Source organism: Petromyzon marinus, chromosome 55, assembly GCF_048934315.1.
Source record: "Petromyzon marinus isolate PM22_M1 ecotype Great Lakes invasive population chromosome 55, UKy_Petmar_22M1.pri1.0, whole genome shotgun sequence".
Taxonomy (NCBI): Eukaryota; Metazoa; Chordata; class Hyperoartia; order Petromyzontiformes; family Petromyzontidae; genus Petromyzon; species Petromyzon marinus.
The window spans coordinates 11,030,464-11,056,827 of record NC_133721.1 but is presented as its reverse complement, the minus strand read 5'-3'; the positions used below and the strand labels follow the sequence as shown (position 1 = coordinate 11,056,827).

General features: G+C 53.0%; 1 protein-coding gene across 2 annotated transcripts; it reads right to left on the bottom strand.

Moving 5' to 3' along the window:
* Positions 1 to 5,125: 5,125 nt before the first annotated feature.
* Positions 5,126 to 23,678, bottom strand: LOC116954432 (mpv17-like protein 2). Of its 2 annotated transcripts, XM_032974940.2 has the most exons (5): positions 23,310 to 23,655; positions 11,845 to 12,006; positions 8,852 to 8,928; positions 8,140 to 8,268; positions 5,126 to 6,004 (listed from the first exon to the last, which is right to left on the bottom strand). In XM_032974940.2, the coding sequence occupies exons 1-5, from the start codon at positions 23,473 to 23,475 to the stop codon at positions 5,846 to 5,848; spliced, it is 693 nt and encodes a 230-aa protein (XP_032830831.1). In that variant the 5' UTR covers positions 23,476 to 23,655; the 3' UTR covers positions 5,126 to 5,845. The 2 variants fall into 2 exon arrangements, with proteins under 2 accessions (XP_032830831.1, XP_075908462.1); XM_076052347.1 differs by lacking the exon at positions 8,140 to 8,268 and having other exon boundaries at positions 23,310 to 23,678.
* Positions 23,679 to 26,364: the final 2,686 nt, after the last annotated feature.

Genomic DNA, 26,364 nt, shown 5'->3' with positions numbered 1-26,364 from the left:
GTCACGTGGGGGCGCCGCCACGTGGGTGCCACTCACCGCGTCACGAACAACGCCGACTTGCCCGCCTGATGACGCCGGCTGTAAATGACCGCCGGCGAAACGTCGTGCTGAGGCTGCCAACGTTCAGCGTTTGCCCTCCCAACGCGCAGTGCTCGTGGCGAATTGGGGCCACGTAATGTACACGCGACACTAACCACACTACATTGGCTGCGTCGGGTGGTGGCGGGTTAAACGACACACAATGTGTGTTTACGCGACTCTAACCACCCCCTCCCCCCCCCAAAAAAAAAAACAACCCCTCTATGATGGATGATATTGGTCGCGTGCTGAATTTGTGTTTTCGATGATTTGCCTTCTATATAAATAATATTGCCGTGTCTCGCCTCCTCCCAGAAAGGGGCATCTCGCAACCCAGGTTAACGACCACTGGTGTAGTGTATAGTGTAGTGTATAGTGTTGTGTGTAGTGTAGTGTATAGTGTAGAATATAGTGTAGTGTATAGTGTAGTGTAGTGTGTAGTGTATAATATAGTGTAGTGTATAATATAGTGTATAGTGTAGTGCAGTGTATAGTAGTGTATAGTAGTGTAGTGTATAATATAGTGTGGTGTATAATAGTGTAGTGTATCGTGTAGTGTATAATATAGTGTAGTGTATAATATAGTGTATAGTGGTGTATAATATAGTGTAGTGTATAATATAGTGTAGTGTGTAGTGTAGTGTATAGTGTAGTGTAGTGTGCAGTGTATAATATAGTGTAGTGTGTTGTATAGTGTAGTGTATAGTGTATAATATAGTGTAGTGTATAGTGTAGTGCAGTGTAAAATAGTGTAGTGTATATTGTAGTGCAGTGTATAGTAATGTAGTGTATAGTAGTGTAGTGTATAGTAATGTAGTATATAGTAGTGTAGTGTAAAGTAGTGTAGTGTATAGTAATGTTGTGTATAGTAGTGTAAAGTAGTGTAGTGTATAGTACTGTAGTGTATAGTAGTGTAGTGTAAAGTAGTGTTGCGTATAGTGTCGTGTACGGTAGTGTAGTGTATAGTGTAGTGTATAGTAGTGTAGTGTATAGTAGTATATAGTGTAGTACAGTGCTTCTTAAACCTTTACTGCAGCCCTTTTACTTAACGTGTCCGTGCCCAATTTATGTTCCGATGATTTCCCTTCTAAATTTTTGTTTTGCCCATGTCTCACTACCTCCCAGAGAGTGGCGTCACGCACCCCCAGTGAGTGCGTGATGCACCCCCAGCTCAAGAAGAACCATCGGCCGAGAATAACACTGCACGGGTTTCCACAATAATGAGCGACGTTTCGGGACAACGGCCTTTCTAACACAGCACGCGAGGGAAAGGTTTTTACACCCGGGGGTTTCCTCACTTTGTCGAGCTGTCATTTGTGGCCAGGTCGCTTTTGAAACGAAAGGGGGCCGTCCATAAATGACGTCACGCGATTTTGGACGATTTTTGACCCCCCCCCCTTCGTCACAAAAAGTCAGACCCCCCCCCCTCAAATATGACGTCACAAAACTCTGCCCCCCCCCCAAAAAAATATATAAAACATGCTTCAAATCGCTTTAAATTATTGTCATTGTAGTGCGTATTTAATGTGGCGCTGCACTCTGACGTTGAAGGAGAAAACATTTATTAAAAAGTCTATTTAATTAAGTAGAACGTGTTGTCTATGTTTATTTAAAGTTGCGCATTTTGATGTGACGTCATATTTCTCCCCCCCCCCTCGTCACACATCGTCACAAATGTCTGACCCCGCCCCCTCCTTAGGTGCGTGACGTCATTTATGGACGGCCCCCAAGTTCGTAATACATCAGTGGGCTTCACGTGACAAAAACAACAACATAATTTCGTTTAATGTCTACTTTTTAAGCGATGTATGTACCTTTTCCATTGTTTGTTGTTGTAACGTTCTGACCCGCCGCTACTGAACTTCTGTGAAACAAAGAGCTTTAGAGCTCATCGGATTTCCTCCAGCATGAATTCAACATTCTGGTTCTGGTGTTGCTCCTCGCCGTGTCCCGGCGCGTGGCACGCTGCCGTCACCACGATCTCCTTGGCCTACTCTTCCACGTGGGCCACACATCGAGGAGTTACCCACACTTCACCCCACCACAAGCGACTTGATTATCACCTGCGGTGGTGGTGGCGTTACCCATTGTGGGGAGCGGTGGTGCAACGGTTAGCGCGCTGCGAAGGTGAACCCGGCGACCCCGGTTCGTTTCCCGCTCACGGCCAACACCGGTGACGATTATCTGAATCGGTACTGGGCCTCCTCTAGGTCGACTCAGCCTCAAATGAGTGCCTAGTGCGGTGTGTAAACATCGCCACTGGGGAGACAAAGGCGGTCGGGCGTGGTGCTGGCCACCCACCCCCTCGTGTACCGTTCCGACCTTCATAGGTGCTCGCTAACAGCACTTGCCCCTACAGTCTGTTAAGGCCACACGGGGGATCTTTGTCTTTGTTACCCATTGATGCCACTGGGTGACGGTAGCTGTTGTGTCTTGACGAATATGAATGTCTGTGCGTGTCTTTGTATTAGCGTCTTTGTATTAGCGCTACGCTACGAACCCGGCCACCTAAGTTCGATTCCCGCTCACGGCCACCACCAACAGCGGTGACGATTATCTGAACCGGTCCTGGCCCTCCCCTGGGTCGACTCGGCCTCAAATGAGTACCCCGGTGCGTACAAACATTGCCACTGGGGAGACAAAGGCGGCCGGGGGTGGTGCTGGCCGCCCACTCCCTCGTGTGCCGTGCCGGCCTTCATAGGCGCTCGCTAACAGCGCTTGCCCCAACAGCCTGTTAAAGGGGGGAGGAGGATCTTCGTCTTTGGAGCGAAGTTTATTGAGGGGCTACCTTGGCGTGGCGTTGCACATCACCCGAGTCACAGATGACGCTCAACCAGATGAAGCGAGAAGCCGTCAAGATAACAGAGGTCTGTTCGTAAGTCCATTTGTTCGCAAGTCCAACTTTACTCCCGTTGATTCCAAACTTTGTTCGGAGTGTGAACTAAACGCAGGGAATGGCTTTAAATGTTGTATAAGCTCTTGTAGATGTCACTTGTTCTTCGCGTTCTGCCGATGTAGATGGTACCGGTTCTTCACGATCTGCAGATGCCACTGGTTCTTTACGTTCTGCAGATGTAGATGCCACCACCGCCATCTATTGCGCGGCGATTGAAATTACAACTCTCGTTCCGAACGGGCAAGAGGCCATACGGACCAGGTTTGTTCGTATCTCTGAAAGTTCGTAAGTCGAATCTTCGTAAGTAGCGGAGTCCAGCCGCACAGAATTTCGCTATCGACGAGAGACAACGCTGACTACTCAAGAGGCCCGAGGAGGAGGCCCCCTGCCAACCTGGAAGGTTGTTGGTGACCCGGTGCTATAAACAATTGCCCAAGCTCTGCGGTCCTCTACATATCGATGAGTGTTTACATTTTAACACATTGGTAGGCTTTTGTCACCAATATTATTCGTAATACAGGTTGTTCTTGTTGTTGTTGTGTTAGATCCCGTAAGAATAGGTTTTACCCTTTTTAGGCAATAAAACAGCTGTGTTAAGATGTTAAAGCACCAGACATAAACCGTTTGCAAGGAATCGTGGTGCTGCAATAACCACACAGTACTTGTGGTGAACATGCAAACAAAAACCATGCTATGGTAGTGTGTGATGATGCATTGTCTGTGAAACTGATTGGTCCACACCAGAGACAGCTTTCTTTAGAGCCTCGTCTCAGTGTTAGACCAGAGGACGCCAAAAGGCGAACAGCACCAGGACAATGCCACTATCAGGAACATTGAGAGCTCAAGGTGAGCAGCTACTTAATGGGACCTCCCCCTTGCCAGTATCAAAATACAGTAAAACCTTGGATTGCGAGCATAATTCGTTCTGGAAACGTGTTTGTAATCCAAAGCACTCGTATATCAGAGCACTCGTGTATCAGTTGTGATCACGTGACGCTCGGCAAACAAAGTGTATACGTACACTACTCATATTGCAAGACCCTCGCTCGTTTATCAAATTTATATTCATTAAAAAATTTTGCTCGTCTTGCAAAACACTCGCAGACCAAGGTTGTACTTTGTATAAGAACAGGTTTTACCCTTTCCCGGCAATAAAGTAGTTGTGTCAAGATGTTAAAACACCAAACGGACACCTTTTGCAAGTAATCACCACAAGCATGCGTGTGGTTGATGCAGTACACGATTCCTTGCGACAGGTTTCTGTTTGGTGTTTTAACATCTTCACACAACTATTTTATTATATAAAACCACTTGCGTGAACATCTTCACGCAACTGTTTCATTGCCAGATCGGGTCAAACCGATTCTAATATTTTGATACTGGCAATGGAGGTCCCGTGATGTAAAAGTGTCGCTTGCGGTGACGAACCTCACCGATTGGCTGTGTCGGGGGGGGGCGGCGGCGGTGGGTTAACGGCATAATTTACATTCACGCAATCTCTCACCCCAACACACAAAACCCCCCGCCCGCCTCCCCCTTCACCGAGGACCTGGGAAGAGAGCCCCCCCCTCCCCCTGCGACGGTGAGAAAACACCGTCACACGGTGGAGTCGACGACTGACCTCGTCCCCGCCGTCTTCCTCGACGCCTGCACCCATCAGGGGGTTTCGCAACATTCTCCACGTGCGATCCACCAACCCCGGCTGACTGCCTCCAAAAGATCAGAGGCAGCCTCGTGGCACAGCCACCACCCGCCCGGCGGCGACTTACTATTTTACCACGTGAGCCATGTATAGCTCGCGTTTCAGAAGCGACCTGACCACAAACGATAGCTCAACGAAGTGGGCCCATCGCGAGGGAATTCACAGCAGCGGCCAAAATACTTGGAATGCGCTTCTGATTCTGAATGCAGAGGGTAAAAAAATAATGGAGGGCCCCCCCCCCCGAGAAAAATCCACACCACCACGGCATGAACGTTGCAAACTCTGAATGCGCAGGCATCGTGAGGGTCGGGGTTCGAACCCACGGCCTCGTGCACACCAGGCGAGGGAGTTAACATCTCGACCGCAACATGGTGCACTGTAGTAATGTTCTGTACGGTAAACGCTGTATCGTTGTCACTGTACGTTCTAGAATCGACTCAGGTGTGACCGATGGTTCCAGTGGTGGTTTATTTTGAAACCTACCGTTGATATTTCTTTTTTCGTGTCTTTAAAATATAACAATCGTATGGTTATCAATTGGCCGTCTCCGTTCGGTACACATAAATTAATATATATCTACATTCCTGAAGAGTGGCGTGCAAATACAAAAAAAATCCCCAAATATATTTTTTCTCATCTTAAGTGTTCCCTCTCGAATTAAGAAAAAATAATAATAAAACCCACGTCAAATAATCGTTCTTTTGGCACGAATGCGACATCAAGGCGAACCATCCGGGGAAGATTGACGATTTCCGTTGAGCGCCTCTCCTCCGAAGCACGCCGCCGTGCAATAAAAAAACTGAACGCGAGCGAATCACCGATCGTGCCGAGAGATATTTGGCCAATCAACAAAAAGAGTGGAGCACTCCGCACGAACGCTGCACCAACCAATGGGATTACTGCGCCCGTCCGTGGCTCGCTTGCGAATTATTCGACGCGGCGATTAACCCTCCAACGCCAACGGGGGGGGGGGGGGGGGGAGGGGGGGGGCAGCTGTCAGATTGACCGCACGCAGAACGCCTCGATTCACGATCCGCAAGGCCACGTACGGGCAGAGAAACGCCACTACGGGCAAACTGCACGCCCACTTCCCTTCCATATACGGGCCGATGGGCGATTTTGCACCACCCCCCCCCCCGCCCCGGGCCCCCCCTCCCCCCGGGCCACGACTAAACCTCCCGCCTCAAGCTCGGCACGGCCGCCTCGGCAAGGGGCGGCCTCTCCGGGCACAGCTCGGCCGCCGCGGGAGAGGCCGCCGCGTGCGGCGCCTCCCTCCGCTCGCCGGCGTCTCGCTCGGCCGGCGCTCCGCCCGCGTCCGTCTTGTCGTCCTGCAGAGGTCAACAGGTCAAGGGGTCAGCGCGAGCCCCGCGCTTTCGGTGGTGCTTCGCCAACGTGGTTCCCCCCCCACCCCAACCCCCCGCCTTGCTCGGTCTCCCGTGGACGTCGCGTGGACGTCGCGTGGACGTCGCTTTCGCGCTCTCCTGTACGAGAAAAAAGATAACCTCGATACGGAGGTGGAAATCGAAGCGTCACACGTTGAGCGACCGGTAACGCTGGTGCCGCCAGGATGCGTAACTTACCAATTCAAACTATAGAACGCTTCCTAACTTGCCACTCATATTGTAAACAGACGATGTATATTTAAATTGCAATTCTATACCGTACAGTATTCAAATAAAAAAAAAAAAACTGATATTAGCACAAGAAATGTTGAAATGCGCAGCACTCAAGGATCCATGTCTTAAATTTTGATTTAAAGCTTTCGTGACTGCAGTAATTCATATTCTTAGCTCTTTCGGTAAAGTCACGTTGAAGGGAAACAATAAAATAAAATAAAAATATATAAAACAATAAAAATTCTCACGACGTTTCGACCATAACACAAACAATCAGGTGTGATGATGACCGTTTGTGTTATGGTCGAAACGTCGTGAGAATTTTTATTGTTTTATATATATTTTATTATTTTATTGTTTCCCTTCAACGTGACTTTACCGAAAGAGCTAAGAATATGAATCCATCTTCTTTGGTTCTTTCGGTAAAGTCACGTAGAATGAGAATAAAATAATAAATTGATAAAATAAAATAACACAATAAAATTCTCACGACGTTTCGGCCACAACACAAGCGGCCTTCATCAGGTGAAGGGACGAGACTGTCTGGTAGGACAGCGACGACAGTCTCGTCCCTTCACCTGATGAAGGCCGCTTGTGTTGTGGCCGAAACGTCGTGAGAATATTATTGTGTTATTTTATTTTATCAATTTATTATTTTATTCTCATTCTACGTGACTTTACCGAAAGAACCAAAGAAGATGAATCATTGCAGTCACGAAAGCTTGAAATCGAAATATGAATCCATGTCTTGTTATGTTATTCGTATCTATATATGTGGTACCATTTAGCCTGACAAGCCCAAGATAAACAGAGTTCTACGCCTCTGACTGTTGCCAATACCCAATGGCGGAGCCAGGATTTTCAGGTAGGTATGGAGGGCAACCCCTCCAACAATGAAAAATGATAGAGGAGTTGTTAGTAAGCAAAGAGTTGTTAGTAAGTAAGGAGTTGTTATTTAGTGAGGACTTGTTCCTTGCTTTTTATTTGACGCGTTTGCGGCAATGGCGCAGACATCGATCGAGGGTCGAATTGGAACCGCGTTGTTAGTGATCGGCATCGCGCTCGCTGAAGGTGTCGATGCCTTCAGGGAAGTCGTGTACTCTGTATACGCAACTGCGCACAATTCTGTGAGTCGCTTATAACCGCTTTGCCGTTACTTATTGCCAATTATGGACTCAGACTATTGTCCTATCATCTCATAGAGTCCCTGGCACGTAATAATACGCTACACAGTGGCAGTGGAGGTCGCAAAATGACAATTTATTACTAATAAACCCCAATGATCCAATCGAAATTAGGGATTTCGATCGGATCATTGGGGGGGGGGGGCACGTGCCACCCCATCCCCCCCACTTGCTCCGCCAGTGCCAATACCAACACAGCCGCCATTGGCCACTAAGTGACGGTGACGTCACTAAGTGACGGTGAGGTCACCACGTCGCCTGTGCCAGGCCAGGTGCGCTTTTGAGGCCATCACGTACCTGTCAACCCACACGGCTCACCCCGTGTTATTTTCCAGGGAAATTGAGTTTTCAGGTCCATACGGCGTACGGCCGTTTCAACACGGGATTTAGTTGTGTCTATGTGTTTGTGTTTCTCCCTCGTGATGGGACTTTGTCGGATGAACGCTGAGACTTATAAGGGGGCACGGGGTGACCAATAAGGTCTGAACTGGTCTGTAATAAGGGGTTGACAGGTATGTGAATTAGACAGACCCAGCTGCTGCCATGGGGGTTGACCGACTGAGATGACTGGCAGATGCACCCAGCTGTGCCGCCCCTTCAACTGTGCCAACCGTGCCAACCGTGCCACCGCCGCCACCACCACCAATCGGCAGCAACCCTCACCCGGTGCTTAAGGTAGGAAAGGAATGTGTCCCATCCCAGGGTGACCACGTTCACGTAGATGACCCGATAGGACGACGGGACGTAAAAGAAGTTGACCGCTTGCGCCGCCGGCCAGATGGTCCAATCCATCTGGCGCAAAAAAAAAACAAAAAAACGAAAACACAATTTAACAAAAAACAATCACCAAACTGCGGGCGCAAAAGTCCCTCCCGGCGCGCGTCGCGACGGGGCCCTGCGAGATCCGACCGTGTCCGTGCGAGCTGCGTTGGATTCCGGATGCAGCTCATTTATTTAGAGCTGCTGTTTGTGTGTTTAGTTTGTTTGTCCTTCTCACCCCCCCGCCGGCAAACTCCGATTAGCGCGGTTGGCTACGTACGGTGCGGAAGAAGTTCAACATCGTACATACATAGACTGACACAGAGACCTATGCACTCGCGATGCGTTCATGGGTCTCTGTACGAGTGTATGGGAGGATCCTGAGAAAAATCCACACGACCACGGGGGGAGAGAGAGAGACACCGCAAACTCCAAATATACAGCAGGCGTCAAGGGTCGGGATCGAACCCACGACCTCCTGCATACCAGGCGAGGGTGTTAACATCTCCTAGCCACCGTGGCACCTACTGCCGTTGCCTTCAGTGGAACACATTCACGTAAAAAGCGAGACGTATGGGGGGGTGGTGGGGCCGTGATTTACGAACCCAATACTCACCATATACATCTCCAAAAACTTGTCTGCGAACTCGTGGGCGGAATGTTTAACGCTCTGTCCCTCCAGAGCTCCCATTCCTGCACGCGGGGACGTTCGGAGGGATAGAATTTGAACATCGGGAGGAGTGGCCGCCGAAAAGCCTCCTTCAGGTTGCGCGACTTCACCTGGCTGACGCTGCGGAATCAAACTCCATCTTGATTTGAAGCTTTCGTGACTGCAGGAATCCATACTCTTTGGTTCTTTCGGTAAAGTCACGTGGGTAGGAATCAAACTTCGCGATTTGGTGGCGATGACGGTGCTTTGGGGCCCAACGCGAGAGCAATAAAAAAAGACTCTCCTTTTTATTTTACCAGGTAAGGAGCCACACGGAGCTGTAAAGCTCTTTTTACACGCTTTTATTGAACTTACTCTGTCCGTTGTTGTTGTTGTTGTATCCTCAAATCTTGTAACTCAATTTTAACCCACTTTCCAATGTGATATCGACTGCAAAATTTGGTATACTTATGTCATACTGATGGCAATACTATATTCTATCATTAAAATATATATATTTAAACATATTTTATATTTTACATGTCATGTTTCGGCTTGGGTCTATTTGTCCACGCTCAACTGACGTTGGCTGTAATTGGCCACGGTCCCTTACGTTATGGCAAGCTTCGGGTCCACTTCCTGGAGTGGTGGAGTTCTTCCATTACTAGTACGGTACATTTCATAAAAGCGTGTTTTTAAAAAAAGTTTTTTTTTAAATATTACTAATTCAGATGCAACCTGGCCATCGCAAACGATGGCTCAACCCAAGTGGACTGGCATCGCGTGGAAAGTTATAGCAGCCAAATTCTCCGAAGCGTTTGTTGTTGGTTCTAAATGTGGAGGGAAATACCGGAGGACCCGGAGAAAAATCCACGCGGCCACGGGGCGAGAAGGAGACACCGCAAACTCCAAATGCACAGCAGGCGTCACAGGGTCGGGATCAGACCCACGACCTCCTGCACACTAGGCGAGGTAGTCAACATCTCGCCAATACAGGATAATTTCTCTACAGCTCTGGCTACGTGACAAAATTCACCGATTGGCTGCGTCGGGTGGTGGCGGGTTTCACGACACGTTTATATTTACGCAATCGAACCTAAAAAAAACCTCTGTAATGGATCTCGCCACCATTTTTGTCGGGCTATTTTGCGTGTGGCCTTAAAAGAACAAAAATAAGTACCGGCAATAGGCGTCGTTCAGGGCATCTGGTGAGCTATGAAGGTCCATCGCCCGAAACGTTGCCTATTCTACATTTTTACTCCTAAGGCCACAGTGCTATTGACAGACGTGTTGAGTTTATTTGCGATTAATATCCGATGCTACGGGATTGCGTAGAATTTACATTTTGCAAACAAATTTCTCTCTCCTACTCGCTCTCTCCTGCTCGCCCCTACATCAACATTAGCTGCCCTGCCCCCATCTCTAAACCTTTATAAACAGCCTTGAGAGCCTCAGCAGATTCCCGCTCTTGATCACCTGAAGACGACTGCTTGTGTTGCGATCGAAACGTCGTGATCTATTAGTTTTTCTACCTACGTGACTTTACCGAAAGAACCAGAGTGTTGCGTAGAAGTCGGGGACATCTCGTTTAGCAGACTGGCTTTTTGATCGGTGACATAACCCGTAATATAGGTTTTTGGGGTAAGATAGCGTAAAACATATAAAAGTGTCGTTAAACCCGCCACCACCCGACACGGCCGATTAGTGATGTCTGTCACGGAAACAGAACGTGCAAATTCGTTACTGGTAAAGCACACCGGTGTGTTGGAGAGCAAAGCCACAACGTTTACAATCTGAGTACGACGTTTCGCCAGTAATCACAACCAGCTTCATCAGGCAACAGCCAGATATTTTTTTACCTACGCGTTACACTGACATAACCCGGTTTTGAAAGTAATGGCGAGGTTGGTGTCACAGGCGCGTGTCGCTCGCACCTTTGTTACCTCGATGCCCATGGGATGGGAAGTTTGGCGACACGTGCGGTGAGCCACCAAACATACGCACAAATGTGGAACATTTTAAACTCTCCAGTAGCGTGTCGACTGTTGTCATCCGGGAATTAGAACGTACAACGCATGAAGACGCAATGTCCCGATCCACAAATGCGAACGAGACATCGCAGCGATGATGATACACGACTCCGCTTGCTCCTGACGTGGTTGTATGGGTTTGACCACCTGCAAGTGAGATTGTAATCGTTGCTCTGCATCGACATCAGCAGCCATACTGCAGGCAGCCACGTGAGCAACAAACTACAACACGTAGGAGGCTTTCGCGACCAATATCATCCACAGTGGAGGTTGTTTGGGTTGGATCGCGTAAATATATAGATGTGTCGTTTAAACCCGCCACAAGCCGACACAGCCAACACACCGTTGTGCTGTACTAGTGACGAACGTGGCCACGTTCTGTTTACGTGACGACCGTTAGCAGTTGGCCGCGTAGGGTGGTGGCGGGTTTTAATGACACATTTATCTATTTACGCGATCTAACCCAAAAAAAAAACCACTCTATTATGAACAAACTACAAATTCACATTCGGGTGGTCAAGCCAAGATAACCCGCATCGGGAGCAGCGGATTAGTGCATCATCGCCGTGATGTCTTCTTCGTATTTGTGGATCCGGAGCAATTGCGTCATTTCACGTTGTGTTCTGGATGACCACAGTCGCACCACTATCGGACTTTCCCCCCCCCCCCCCCCCATATTTGTGCATCAGGTATCCAGAACCGACTCCCACGGTTTGCGCAGCAGATGCGCATTCGGGTGGGACCATGACCTCCGTGGAAGTTCAAATCCAGGGGGGGGGGGGGGGTTTTTTTGCACAGGGCCCGGGGCCACCGGCAAGACGAACCTCGCGACCGGCTACGTGCCCCCGGAGGCGTCCCGTTTACAGGTCAAACGCTCGCCGGGCAGCGCCCGCCGCCGCCGCCGGCATTCGCCCGGCGCGTCACACCCACCGAAGAAGAACAGAGCCGCCAACGGCGGCGAGGCGATGAGCTGGTCGGCGAGGATCTTCTTGGCGACCACTTTCCTCGTCCTCTCCGGCAGGAACTTGTCGAGGTAGACGTACCACAGGTGGAGGATGGGTCCCATCACGATGCCCACGGAGAACATGCGCGCTGCGCCGGTGGGGGGAGGAGGGGGGGGGGTGGGGGGGGGTGGAGCGCCAGGCGCACACACACACACACACGCTCGCGGTACACGCGCACAGGGCGGGGGCGGACGAAGGGGCGTGAGAGACAAGAATGGGCAGGGGGCATCTGCGGCGTCGGCCAGCCGCGGGGAGATTTTTTTTTGGCGGCTGGATTTTAAGCGGCTCACAATCAGCGATCACCACCACCACCACAACCGACGACAAACTTTTGCTCGATGTCGCGAGCGACAAATGGAGCGACGTTCTGGTGGGCGCGGGGCGGCAGCGGGGGGTGCTAGGTCACCGTGGAGATTATCGAAGCGACTCCACATCGCCGGAGCCAAGCCATTTTTGTTTTTCTCCACGGAGGCAAACGCGTCGTGCCGCGGGGGAACAGACGCCACTGTCCCGGACAAGGTGGAGGGGGGGGGACGCACGTGTGATGGATGCCGTGCCAAGCTCTCTCGGAGCGGCAGCGGGTAAATTGTTTTGTTACAGCCACGCTGACGCTAGACTTGACCGCACACGAAAGACGTCAACAAAGCTGTCAACCCACACGGCTTACCCCATATCCTTGTACAGCCGTTTCAATATGGGCAAAAACATTGTCTATGAGGCCGTCCATAAATGACGTCACGCACCTGGGGGTGGGGTCAGACATTTGTGACGATGTGTGACGAGGTGGGGGGGGGTTGAGAAATGTGACTTCACATCAAAATGCGCAACTTTCAATAAATATAGAATTATATTCTTGGTTCTTTCGGTAAAGTCACGTAGAAGGGAAACAATAAAATAATAATATTGTTTTATATTTTTATTATTTCATTGTTTCCCTTCTACGTGGTGACTTTACCGAAAAGACCAAGAATATGAATCCCTGCAGTCACGAAAGCTTTAAATCAAAATAACAACACTAATTGTTATAACAACACTCCTACAAAATCAGAGTGCAGCGCCACATTAAATACACACTACAATGACAATAGTTTAAAGCGATTTGAAGCATGTTTTATTTTAAAAATGGAAATATTGTTTTGGGGGGGGAGGGGCAGAGCTTTGTGACGTCATATTTCGGGGGGGCGAGGGCTGACTTTTTGTGACGCCGTGTGACGAGGTGGAGGAGGGGGGGATAAAAAATCGTCAAAAATCGCGTGACGTCATTTATGGACGGCCCCCCTATGTGTTTTGTGTATCTCCCTTGTGATGGGACTTTGTAGGGATGAACGTTGAGATTTCCAAGCGGCACCGGGTGACCAGTAAGGTCCGAACTGGTCTGTGATGAGTGTGGGGAGAGGAGGGGGCACTGAAAAGGGGTTGACGGGTTTGGGTCGCAACACGGAGATGCAGACCCCGAGGCAAACGCAGCCATTCAGCGGCGGCTACGACAAAGACCCGGCACCAGCACAATAACACAACAACAACACAACAACAATAACAACAACAACAAACTCGTCACTAAGTGGCGACGACGCCACTAGAGCGCCCGTGCCAGGCTAGGTGCACCTGCGGTCACGTGAAACGTTGGGATCACTGCCTGAGGTTGCTGGCAGATGACCAGGTGATTGGGGGGGGCCACACGGACAACGCCGTTTGGTGGCGGAAAAACAAAACAACAACAACAATCTCTAATAATAAATGGGTTTTCCCCCTTTTTTTCTGGCAACAAAACTGAATCCTTTTTACAATGATTCATGTCTGCATTAACCACAATACCTGCAGTCAAAATGCAAACAAAAAACATACTATGATAATATATGTGGCATTGTCCTTGAAACTGATTGGTCCACACCAAGGGACGGCTTTCTTTTGAGCCTCGACCCAATTGGTGCTCGACCAGATGACGCCAGAAGGCGTCACACAGCTCAAAGACAATGCACTATCAAAGTAATGAGGGCTCGGGGTGAGCATCTACATCACTAGACCTCCTTTGCCAGTACCAAAATATAATAATAGGGGTTTTCCCCTTTTTTCTGACAACAAAACTGAAACCTTTTTACAAGGATTCATGTCTGCATTAACCACAATACCTGCAGTCAAAATGCAAACAAAAAACATACTATGATAATATGATGCATTGTCCTTGAAACTGATTGGTCCACACCAAGGGAAGAAGACCCCGACACTGACTTGGAACGGTGGGCACACACAAAACAGAACGTGTAAGTAAATATATGTGTCGTCAAAACCGCCGCCACCCGACACAGCCAACTAGTAAGGGTTGTCACGTGAACAAAACGTGGCCAAATCGTCACTAGTACAGCACGAAACGTCGTACTCAGATTGGTAATGTTGTGGCTTGGCTCTCCAACACACCAGTGTGCTGTACTGGTATACTACACTATACACTACACTATACACTACACTTATACACTGTACTACACACTACACTTATACACTACGCACTGCACATATACACTGCACTACACACTACACTATATGTAGGGGTGCTATGGGGAATAAACACATGACACGGGAAGGTGTGGTTCACCCACACCTTGGTGGCTACAACAACGTCCGCTAAGGCTCCAGTGGGTATAAAGTGCGGGGAGCCAGGGAGCTCGGGGCAGAGTGTGGGGCCCGAGGCTGAAGCAACCAGTGAAGAAAGAAGGCCAGCTAGGTGAGACCCTGGAACTCCTGTGACCGCTGCCCTTTTCAGGGCCGGCACAGCAAGCCAGTGGTGCGGCCCCAGAGCCCCAGAGTCAGAGTCCTTCTAAGGGCCGGTCTGGTCGGCGGGGTGCCGAGATCTGTGCCTAACCAGGGCCGGATCTGATAGCCTCCCTTAGAGCCCTACCAGGAGGAACTGGGAGCCTAGAGCTTAGGCTAGAGAGCCTGGGGTGTGTTCCTGAGTTATACGGGTGGAGGGGCCGCTACCCCTTCTAGTGTAACCCTTGTTAAGGTTTAAATAAATAGTGCTGCTTCTATTCTGCCGTCTCCGTGTCCTGGAACCCACTACAACTGGTGTCAGGAGTGGTCTTAAAATGGACACAAGGAGTACAAATCGATCACAGGAACCCCAGGAGGAGGACGGCTCGCCTGGGATTGCGCCAGAGGCCGCGGCCGACGATCCTGGGATGTCCCAGACGCCCCAACAGCAGCCGCCGCTGGAGGAGTGGCCGCCGATGGAGGACGGGTTGCAGGCGGCTCACTCTCGACTGGCTGAGCTGCTGTATGCCGCGGCTTCCACGCTGGAGGAAATCAACCGCGCGGGGCTGCGGGCGCAAAGGCGGCAGAGAGACGAACGCCGTTCAACGGCCATTCCCGCCGAAACACAGCCACCAGATTTCGGATTTGCCGCCATGACAGTGTCCGCCACGGCGATTGGAGGGTCGCAGCGCCACGTGGACGCTGTGGGCCAATCAGCGGTGGTGACGTCATCACCAACGGACGCCCGCTGTCAGGACCAATCGGCGGGCGCATCGTCATCACCTGCGCGACCGCCGATGGGTGTCCCCAGCCCCACAGACACCGGTGGAGAGGCCGGAAATGGCGCGCGGCACCTCTCAGAGACGAAGCCATCGTTTCAACAACGCCTGCCGGTGTTGAAGGAGTTCGTTTCAGACGGCGGCGACTGGGGGGCCTTTCAACGCCGCTTTCTCGCTCATCAAGAGATGGCCGGCTGGACGGACAACGAGGCGTTGAGTGCGCTACCGGCCATGCTGGACGATGACGCCCTTGCTACGCTCATCACAGCTCCCAGATCAACGCGATCTACGCTACAGTCGGCGCTCCAGGTCCTCACCATAGTCTACGGGCCATCGTCGGACTGCCGCAAACTCTTCCACGAGCGGTGCAGGGGCCAGAAGGAGCCACCGCTGGCGTATCGCACGGCTCTCCTGGCCCTCGCAAAAGCGGCTTTCCCGCGGATGGACGGCGAAGGGGTGGACGCGATGGTGACGGAGAAGCTCCTGGCGTTGGCCCAGGAGCTACAGATCGTCATCGTCGCAGAGGACGACGCGGACATGTGCTCCTTGCGGGCAGCAAGACACATCCACGCGCACCTGATAGCGCAGCGTCGATCACCTCTCGTCCCCAAGGGCGCAGCTGCGGTGTGCGCTGGGACGCCGACCATCCCCCCCTCCGAGGAGGTCTTCGCGGCGGGTCGCCCGGTGGAGTGGAGATCCGGAGGGAGGCCGGCTCGGACCACACCGGATCGCCAGGAGCACCCCAAGGCGCTCATCACGTGCTACAACTGTGGCCGCAAGGGCCACGTGGCTGCGGAATGCCGGGCGCCTCGTCAACGACAGCCGGGACGGTCGGACGGCGCTCCAGCCTACAGGCCTCCGCATCGCAACCCGGCAAGTCGCGGCACCCCACATGCTCGGCCTGTGCACACACCTGTCCCCACCTCGCGCGTTTCGGTGTACGGGCCTCGGGGTACGCCCATTGGTTTGTTGGGTGGCGGCGGGGTCGAGAGGGTGCTCGGGCCGGGGCAGTGGACGGAATTGGCCCACCGCATTGTTGCTGCGTCGGCAGGCTCGTCCGTGGTCGCGGGTCGCATTGACGGGGTCGAGGTGCGTATCCTCGTCGATACGGGAGCTTCGGCGACCATTGTGTCAGACTTGATTTATAATATTCTTCCCGTTCAAAGCCGCCCCTTGCTCCCAGTCACCGTTCCGTGTTACGCAGCGAACGGGGGTTCGCTGGGTATCATAGGCCAAATTCGAGCACAAATTTGCATTGGCGATATCAAACTCTCCGGGCCGATATTAGTCTCGTCCTCGCTGGCGGTTCCGTGCTTGTTGGGGACGGACTTTTTGGGCAAAATGCCGATTAAAATTCTAATTGATCAGGGTTGCATCGAGCTTCCCTCGGGCCGACGGGTAACATTCCTGCCTTCCCCTGTCACCTCAAGGGCAGCGTGCGCGTCGATACAAGCGTTCGTCACTCGGACGGTGCGTGTACCTCCCGGGGCGCAAATGCTCGTGCCCCTTCGCTTGCGTCGGCCTTTCGTGCCCGGTGTTCTGGACCAGGGAATTCTGTTAGGGCCCTCGAGGGCTGGGGAAAACGGGCTGGATCTGGTGGCCGCTCAAACGCTCGTTAAGGGGAGCGATGACCCGTTTATCCTCGTCCTTAACGTTGGCGTACAGACGGCCGTCGTTCCTCAGGGAACTGTGCTCGCGCACGCGACACCGGTCCCCGTGGTAGACACGGTTATGGGTAATGTGGGGACCGATCCTCTGGCTCAACCGCATTCTGAGGGGGACGATAGTTGGATGGACACACTATGTTCGGGCACGAGTGATCTGTCCGACTCCCAGCGTGCCGGCCTACGCACCCTTCTGACGGAATTTTCCGATGTTTTTAGTAAACACAAATATGACATTGGGTGCACGAAATTGTTGCGTCACCACATTGACACGGGTGACAATGCCCCGGTACGCCAGAATCCTTTTCGGTTAAGTCCGGCCGAAAAAGATCATGTCAAATTGGCAGTGGATGACATGCTGGCTGCAGACATTATAGCCCCTTCCACCAGTCCATGGGGAGCACCCATAGTGCTTGTCAAAAAGCACGATGGGTCCTTGCGATTCTGTGTGGATTTTCGCCGCCTTAATAAGATCTCCGTGGCCGACGCGTATCCACTTCCCCGGATGGACGAATCTCTGGATGCTCTGGCTGGCGCACGTTTTTTTTCTACGTTGGACTTGTTATCCGGATTTTGGCAACTCCCATTGGATGATGAGTCCAAGCCAAAGACTGCGTTTCGCACACCACACGGCCTATTCCAATTTAACCGGTTACCTATGGGATTACACTCCGCTCCGGCGACATTTCAGCGCCTTATGGAACTGGTTTTGGCTGGCTTACAGTGGAACGTCTGTTTGATCTATCTGGATGACGTCATCGTGTTCAGCAAGACATTTGACGAACACCTTTTGCGCTTGCGCGCCGTGTTCCTCAAAATGCGTGCTGCGAATTTGAAATTTAAGCCGCAAAAGTGCCACCTGCTACGGGAATCCGTACGCTATTTGGGGCACATCGTCAGCCGCTCGGGCATATCCACCGATCCCGCAAAGACGCAGTGTGTCAACTCCTGGCCAACCCCCACCTCGGTGGCTGAGGTCAGGAGTTTCATTGGATTTGCGTCTTATTACCGGCGGTTCGTCGCGGATTTCGCGACCATTGCTAAGCCCTTACACGCTCTGACGGCGAAGGGAGTGAAATTTCACTGGGGCCAGGAGGAGGAGGTCGCTTTTTGTTCCCTTCGCGACGCTCTCGTGCGGGCCCCTCCATTGAGCTACCCCGATTTTTCGGAACCCTTCCTGCTCGATACAGACGCCAGCAATACGGGCATTGGGGGTGTGCTCTCACAGGTGATCTGTGGTGTGGAACGCGTCGTGGCTTATGGCAGTAGGGTTTTGTCTCCGGCGGAACAGAGATACTGCGTCACGCGTCGGGAACTCTTGGCTATTGTATTTTTTATGCAACAGTATCGCCCATACCTGTACGGTCGGCATTTCACTGTCCGTACGGACCATGCGGCATTACAATATGCCTTGCGGGTGACACAGCCTTCGGGGCAATTGTCCCGATGGCTCGAAATCCTTCAGGATTATGATTTCACGACCACATATCGGAAGGGTGCTCGGCACACTAATGCGGATGCGCTGTCTCGCCTGCCGCCCGCCTCAGATTGCGCTTGTCTCAGGGGATCGGGGCGTTGTAAGCCGCCAGAGGATAGCCCCCCCTTAGATATCCCGGTTCTCGCTGCTGCCACTGAGGACCCCTTGCCTGAGGGTCCTGTCGGGGAGGGAGGTGCGGACTCCTTGCTGGGGTTGTCCGTTGCTGAATGGGGGCGCCTCCAGATGGAGGACGCATCCCTCCTCGCGTTGCGTCGTCGCGCAGGGGGTTCCGTGCGGGGGGTCGCGGGGATTGATTCATACGGGCTGCTCCAGGGGCTCCTAATGCATTGGGATGGGAGGGCCTGCCGTCACAGGCTGGTGGTGCCATCCGCTTTGCGGGGTAAGGCCGTTTGGGCCGCACACGAGCGACTTTTGCACCTGGGGACCCACAAGACCCTTGCCGTGCTCCAGCTGGATTTCTTCTGGCCGGGTATGGCAAGGGATGTGGATGACCTCCTGGGTGCATGCACTCAGTGCGCCCAACGAAAACCACCAGCGAAAGGCGCCTGCCCACCGCTACAATCTATCACGGTCTCTCGGGTTAACGAACTCGTCGCACTCGATATATTGGGGCCCTTCCCTGCGACCCCTAGGGGTAACAAGTACCTGCTGGTTGGCGTGGAATATTTCACCCGATGGCCTATGGCATGGCCTCTTGCTAACCAGTCAGCAGCAGCCGTTGCCGAGGCCTTTGTCCAGGGCTATGTCCTCGACAAGGGTGCTCCCGAACGGCTGCTGACTGACCAAGGGAAGAACTTCTCTGGCGTCCTTCTGCACGAGGTGTGTGCGCTTCTTGGTACGAAAAAGATTCGCACATCCCCCTATCACCCACAAACCGATGGCATGGTGGAGCGGCTGCATAGGACGCTCACATCTATGTTGTGTCACCAGGTGTGTGACTCCCAGACCGATTGGGACCTTCACATTCCGGGGGTTTTGGCCGCCTATAGAATGGCTCCTCACGCGGCAACCGGCTTCTCGCCGTTCTTTTTGATGTACGGTCGCGACGTTGACCCACCAATTGCGAATCAGCTCCGCGTCTCGGAAACCAGCAGAAAATCGAAATTGGCCGACCACGTTAAATTTAATATCCTGAGGTTGACCGAGGCGCGGGAGGCAGCGGCCCAAAACTCTTCCTCTCGGCAGAAGGCCAACGAGAGGTTGCGATCGCGCCAATCACGCACACATGCGTGGAAGCCAGGCGATCAAGCCTGGCTGCACTGCCCTCAGGTGCCGTTGGCAACCTCGGCGAAATTGTTGCGGCCTTGGAGGGGCCCTGTGGTTATTGTGAAGGTTATGCGGCCGCAGTGCGTTCGTATCCAGTGGGGGAAACGCCGCTGGTACGTACACCCCTCGCGTCTGAAGCCGTTTGTGGCGCCGCGCGTCCCTCCACCACATTACACAGGCCGAGCATGTGATGTCTCCGCTGACTCCCGGACGGCGTCTTCGTCACCTGCCCTTGATGCTTCGCTAACTGTTCCACCTTCAGGCGCCTCAAGAATGACGGCTTCCAGCGCGCCTGCGCCACCCGGTGGGGACGGAGTTTGCCCTTCCGGGGTGACGGAAGACGGTGCACCTGCACAGCCGGTGCCCACTGCCGGGCCGACCGGACCCTCCCCCTACGATGGACCCGCAAATCGGACTCGCGCCAAAATGCGCCGCTTGTTGTAAAAATGGTTCTTGTTACTCTTGTTGTTCACTGTTAAGTTTTCTTGCTGCGTTGATGGGGGGGGCGGGTACAATGTATATGTGTATATAGTGAAATTTTGTATAGGTGGGTTGGGTTATTTATTGGGGTGTTCGTTCTTATGAGGCACGCACGGGTGGGGGTTTGTTGTGTTTATTGTTCGAGTATTGTTGCAGCCGGGACGGCTGCGGGTTACACGGGAGGGGGTGATGTAGGGGTGCTATGGGGAATAAACACATGACACGGGAAGGTGTGGTTCACCCACACCTTGGTGGCTACAACAACGTCCGCTAAGGCTCCAGTGGGTATAAAGTGCGGGGAGCCAGGGAGCTCGGGGCAGAGTGTGGGGCCCGAGGCTGAAGCAACCAGTGAAGAAAGAAGGCCAGCTAGGTGAGACCCTGGAACTCCTGTGACCGCTGCCCTTTTCAGGGCCGGCACAGCAAGCCAGTGGTGCGGCCCCAGAGCCCCAGAGTCAGAGTCCTTCTAAGGGCCGGTCTGGTCGGCGGGGTGCCGAGATCTGTGCCTAACCAGGGCCGGATCTGATAGCCTCCCTTAGAGCCCTACCAGGAGGAACTGGGAGCCTAGAGCTTAGGCTAGAGAGCCTGGGGTGTGTTCCTGAGTTATACGGGTGGAGGGGCCGCTACCCCTTCTAGTGTAACCCTTGTTAAGGTTTAAATAAATAGTGCTGCTTCTATTCTGCCGTCTCCGTGTCCTGGAACCCACTACATATACACTACGCACTGCACATATACACTGCACTACACACTACACTATACACTGCACTATACATTACACTATACACTACACTTATACACTGTACTACACTACACTTATACACTACGCACTGCACTTATACACTGCACTACACACTATACACTACACTACACACTACTATACACTACACTATACACTATACTATACACTACACTTACACACTACGCACTGCACTTATACACTGCACTACACACTATACACTACACACTACTATACACTAGTGCTGTACTAGTGACGAATTGGCCACGTTCTGGTTACGTGACAAACCCTTACTAGTTGGCTGTGTCGGATGGTGGCGGGTTTGACGACACATTTACATATTTACGCGATCCATCATGGATGATATTGGTCTCGAAAGCCTTAACTGCGTGTCAAAGTTGCCGAATGTGCATCAGCTCCGACCTCCTGACATTAAAACCCCGGAGTGTGATGTAATCCTGCAGTCAGAGGTCACTCACAACCACGTGTCGGCTGTCCGTGTCCCCAAGTGCCTCACAATGTCCCCGTGTGTCTCACAATGCGTCACGCTATGTCTGTCTCACGCTATGTCTGTCTCACGCTATGTCTGTCTCAACAATGTGTCTCAACAATGCGTCACGCTATGTCTGTCTCACGCTATGTCTGTCTCACGCTATGTCTGTCTCACGCTATGTCTGTCTCACGCTATGTCTGTCTCACGCTATGTCTGTCTCAACAATGTGTCTCAACAATGTGTCACGCTGTGTCACACAATGTCCCCGTGTCACACTGTGCGTCTCACTGTGTCACACAATGTCCCCGTGTGTGTCCGCTCGTGTCTGCCTGGTAGATTCCAAGTGCACGTGTTCCCCAGTGGACCCCTGCGACTCCCCCCCCCCTGTCTCTGTTCCTGTGTCCCACTGTGTCCCTATGTCTCAACGTGTTCACGTGTGTCCCACGTGTCCCCCCATGTCCCACTGTGTCCCCACGTGTCTCTCCATGTCCCACTGTGTCCCCACGTGTCCCCCCCCTATGTCCCACTGTGTCTCACCGTGTCCCCCTATGTCCCACTGTGTCTAACTGTGTCTCACCGTGTCCCCACGTGTCTCCCCATGTCTCACCGTGTCCCCACTGTCTCACCGTGTCCCCACTGTGTCTCACCGTGTGTCCCCACGTGTCCCTCCCTATGTCCCACTGTGTCTCACCGTGTCCCCACGTGTCTCCCCATGTCTCACCGTGTCCCCACTGTGTCTCACCGTGTCCCCACGTGTCCCCACTGTGTCTCACCGTGTGTCCCCACGTGTCCCTCCCTATGTCCCACTGTGTCTCACCGTGTCCCCACGTGTCTCCCCATGTCTCACCGTGTCCCCACTGTGTCTCACCGTGTCCCCACGTGTCCCCACTGTGTCTCACCGTGTGTCCCCACGTGTCCCTCCCTATGTCCCACTGTGTCTCACCGTGTCCCCACGTGTCTCCCCATGTCTCACCGTGTCCCCACTGTGTCTCACCGTGTCCCCACGTGTCCCCACTGTGTCTCACCGTGTGTCCCCACGTGTCCCTCCCTATGTCCCACTGTGTCTCACCGTGTCCCCACGTGTCTCCCCATGTCTCACCGTGTCCCCACTGTGTCTCACCGTGTCCCCACTGTCTCCCCACTGTGTCTCACCGTGTCCCCACGTGTCCCCACTGTGTCTCACCGTGTGTCTCCCCATGTCTCACCGTGTCCCCACTGTGTCTCACCGTGTCCCCACGTGTCCCCCCGTGTCTCACCGTGTGTCCCCCCGTGTCTCACCGTGTGTCCCCACTGTGTCTCACCGTGTCCCCACGTGTCCCCCCGTGTCTCACCGTGTGTCCCCCCGTGTCTCACCGTGTGTCCCCCCGTGTCTCACCGTGTCTCCCCACTGTGTCTCACCGTGTCCCCACGTGTCCCCACTGTGTCTCACCGTGTCCCCACGTGTCCCCACTGTGTCTCACCGTGTGTCTCCCCATGTCTCACCGTGTCCCCACTGTGTCTCACCGTGTCCCCACGTGTCCCCCCGTGTCTCACCGTGTGTCCCCCCGTGTCTCACCGTGTGTCCCCACTGTGTCTCACCGTGTCCCCACGTGTCCCCCCGTGTCTCACCGTGTGTCCCCACTGTGTCTCACCGTGTCCCCACGTGTCCCCCCGTGTCTCACCGTGTGTCCCCACGTGTCCCCACTGTGTCTCACCGTGCCCCCCCCCCCCCCGCGCCCCCGCCCGCGTCTCACCGGTCCGCACCCAGTCCCTGTGCTCGCGGCTCCCTGCGCGCCTCTCCCTCCACTGCTGCACGGCATCGCCCGTGGCCATGAGAGCCCCGCAACTCGCCGTGTTGGCCACAAGGAGCCCGCGGCCCCGCAGAAGCCGCGGGACCAGAGACCCCACCTGGCGCAGCATGGGGGGGGGGCGGTGGTGGCGGTGGTGGTGGGGGGCAGGGGGGCAGGGTTGCCCTGCGATGTACAGGGGAGAGACCCTGGGATGGTGAGGCCGGGTCCCACGCGATCGAACGAGCCGGAGCCACGAGGAGGAGGAGGAGGAGGAGCCACGAGCAGGAGGAGGAACGAGGAGGCACGAGGAGCGAGGAGGAGCCACGAGGAGGAGGAGCCACGAGCAGGAGCGAGGAGGAGCCACGAGGAGGAACGAGGAGGAGCCACGAAGAGGAACGAGGAGGAGCCACGAAGAGGAGGAGCCACGAGCAGGAGCGAGGAGGCACGAGGAGCGAGGGGGAAGAGCCACGAGCAGAGAGGAGGAGCCACGATGAGGAACGAAGAGCCACAAGGAGGAGGAGCCGCGAGGAGGAGCCACGTGGAGGAGGAGCCACAATGAGCGAGGAGGAGGAGCCACGCGCAAGAGTGAGGAGGAGCCACGTGGAGGAGGAGCCACGTGGAGGAGGAGCCACGTGGAGGAGGAGCCACGTGGAGGATTCTCCCTCCAGGGAGGAATGGTAGTGTCACTGAGACTACAGCAACACAGAGACTCGTCACGGGGAGAGAGAGAGGAAGACACGCAGACTCCAAATATACAGCAGCAGCAGGCGTCGTTTGGGTCTGGATCGAATCCACGACCTCCTGCGTACCAGGCGAGGTAGTTAACATCTCATAGCCACCGTGGCTCCCTGCACTGGCTTCGACAGTACACACAAAGATCCCCCGTATAGCCTCGACAGACTACTGGGGCAAAGAGCTCTTAGCGAGCACTTTTGAAAGCCGCGGCACGGCCACATGAGGGGGTGGGGGTTGGCTAACACTACGCCCGACCGCCTTTGTCTCCCCCCATTGGCAATGTTGTTTACACACCCGCACCAGTTGAGGCCCACGACCGGTTCAGGTAATCGCCACTGGTGTTGGATGCCATGCGTGCTCGAGCTGCTACACTACCGCTCCCCACAGCACACTGCAATACACCAACACACAGAACATGAGTCACACAGTACAACAGCACACACAGAACACGAGTAACAGTACAACATCACACACATAACACCATTCACACAGTACACCAGAACACTTCACAAAGTGCAACAACACAGAACACAAGACGATAGCACAGTACTGTACACTATTCACACGGTATAACAGGACACAGAACGCTAGTCACACTATTCACACAGTACAGCACAATATTCACACAGTACAACAGCACACTATTCAGTGTAACAGTACACACACAACACTATTCACACAGTACAACAGCACACACAGAACGCTATTCACAGTACTGCACACTATCCACACAGTACAACAGCACACTATTCACAGTGTAACAGCACGCACACACACAACACTATTCACACAGTACAACAGCACTCAGTACTGTACACTATTCACATACAACAGCAACCGGTGCTGTACAAGCTTACTCTACAGCCATACCCAGATTTCCGCCTTCCTCCCCCCCTATTGCACGTCGTTTCGCAAATACGCTGTCGCTTCAATTACCGACTAGCTTGACTACCCGGCTTCGCCCGGGACTTGGATTCATCACGCCCGGCCGCCTTTGTCTCCCCAGTGGCGATGTTCACATACCACACCAGTTACTCGTTTGAGGCTGAGTCGACCTAGGGGAGGCCCTGGACCGATTCAAATAATCGTCACCGGTGGTGGCCGTGAGCGGAAATCGAACTCGGGTCGCCGGGTTCGTAGCGCGGCGCGCTAACCACTACATCACAATGCGTTACGCTTCCACGTGCGCGGGTCACGTGACAGATGTGACGTCACAGCTCACTTGCCGTGCAAAAATATAAATGCATTAAGCTCACCCCCCCCCCCCAAAAAAAAAAGTGTATTTTTATAATTTTTGCATGGTGCACAGTCTGGAAAGTACCCACATGGCAAATTTCAAGTTTGTTGCATGTCGGGAAGTACGCTAAACGTTTTGAACAGACACATAATCACAACTTTGCCTTTTATATATATGGAGATACCGCCACCCGATTTGAATCGCCTGCACCCCCCTCGCCGTCGCTCACGGCATCGCAAGTCACCCGCCACCCCTCTCTCAGCCTTCGCCACCACCACCAACCACTACTGCTACCCCCCCCATACATCGCTTCGATTTAACGCCGTTTCGATATACGTCGTACCTTTCAGTCACGCATCCCCCGACGTAAAACGAGGCGGGGAGAGGCGTATGATTATAGCGCCCGATCAGGGATCGGCCACACTTTTAAGACCACAGAGTGACATCGATTAGAAAAGTCGACCACGATGGGCGATGTGGTTTTAGAGAATGAGCAGAGCGTAGACGTGCATTGGATTCCGTAGTGACGTCCCACACAGCCTGTGGCCACCCATCCGAGCAGGAGCTATTTCCCTGCCCTGTTTAACATCCCACACCGGGCGAAGACCCTGGGGCCGGCCCAGGACGTGCTGGTTGGGACCGCGTCGCTCGGCTGGCCTGGGAATTCCCCCAGAAGAGCTAGCGTCTTGTAGTGTATGTGTGTAGTAGTGTATAGTGTACGTTTGCCCACTGACAAAGAAATGATCAGTCTATAAATTTAATGGTAGGCTTCTTTGAACAGTGAGAGACAGAATAACAACAAATAAATCCAGAAAAACGCATGTCAAAAATGTTATAAATTGATTTGCATTTTAATGAGGGAAATAAGTATTTGACACCTCTGCAAAACATGACTTAGTACTTGGTGGCAAAACCCTTGTTGGTAATCACAGAGGTCAGACGTTTCTTGTAGTTAGCCAACAGGTTTGCACACATCTCAGGAGGGATTTTGTCCCACTCCTGTTTGCAGATCTTCTCAAAGTCATTAATGTTTCGAGGCTGACGTTT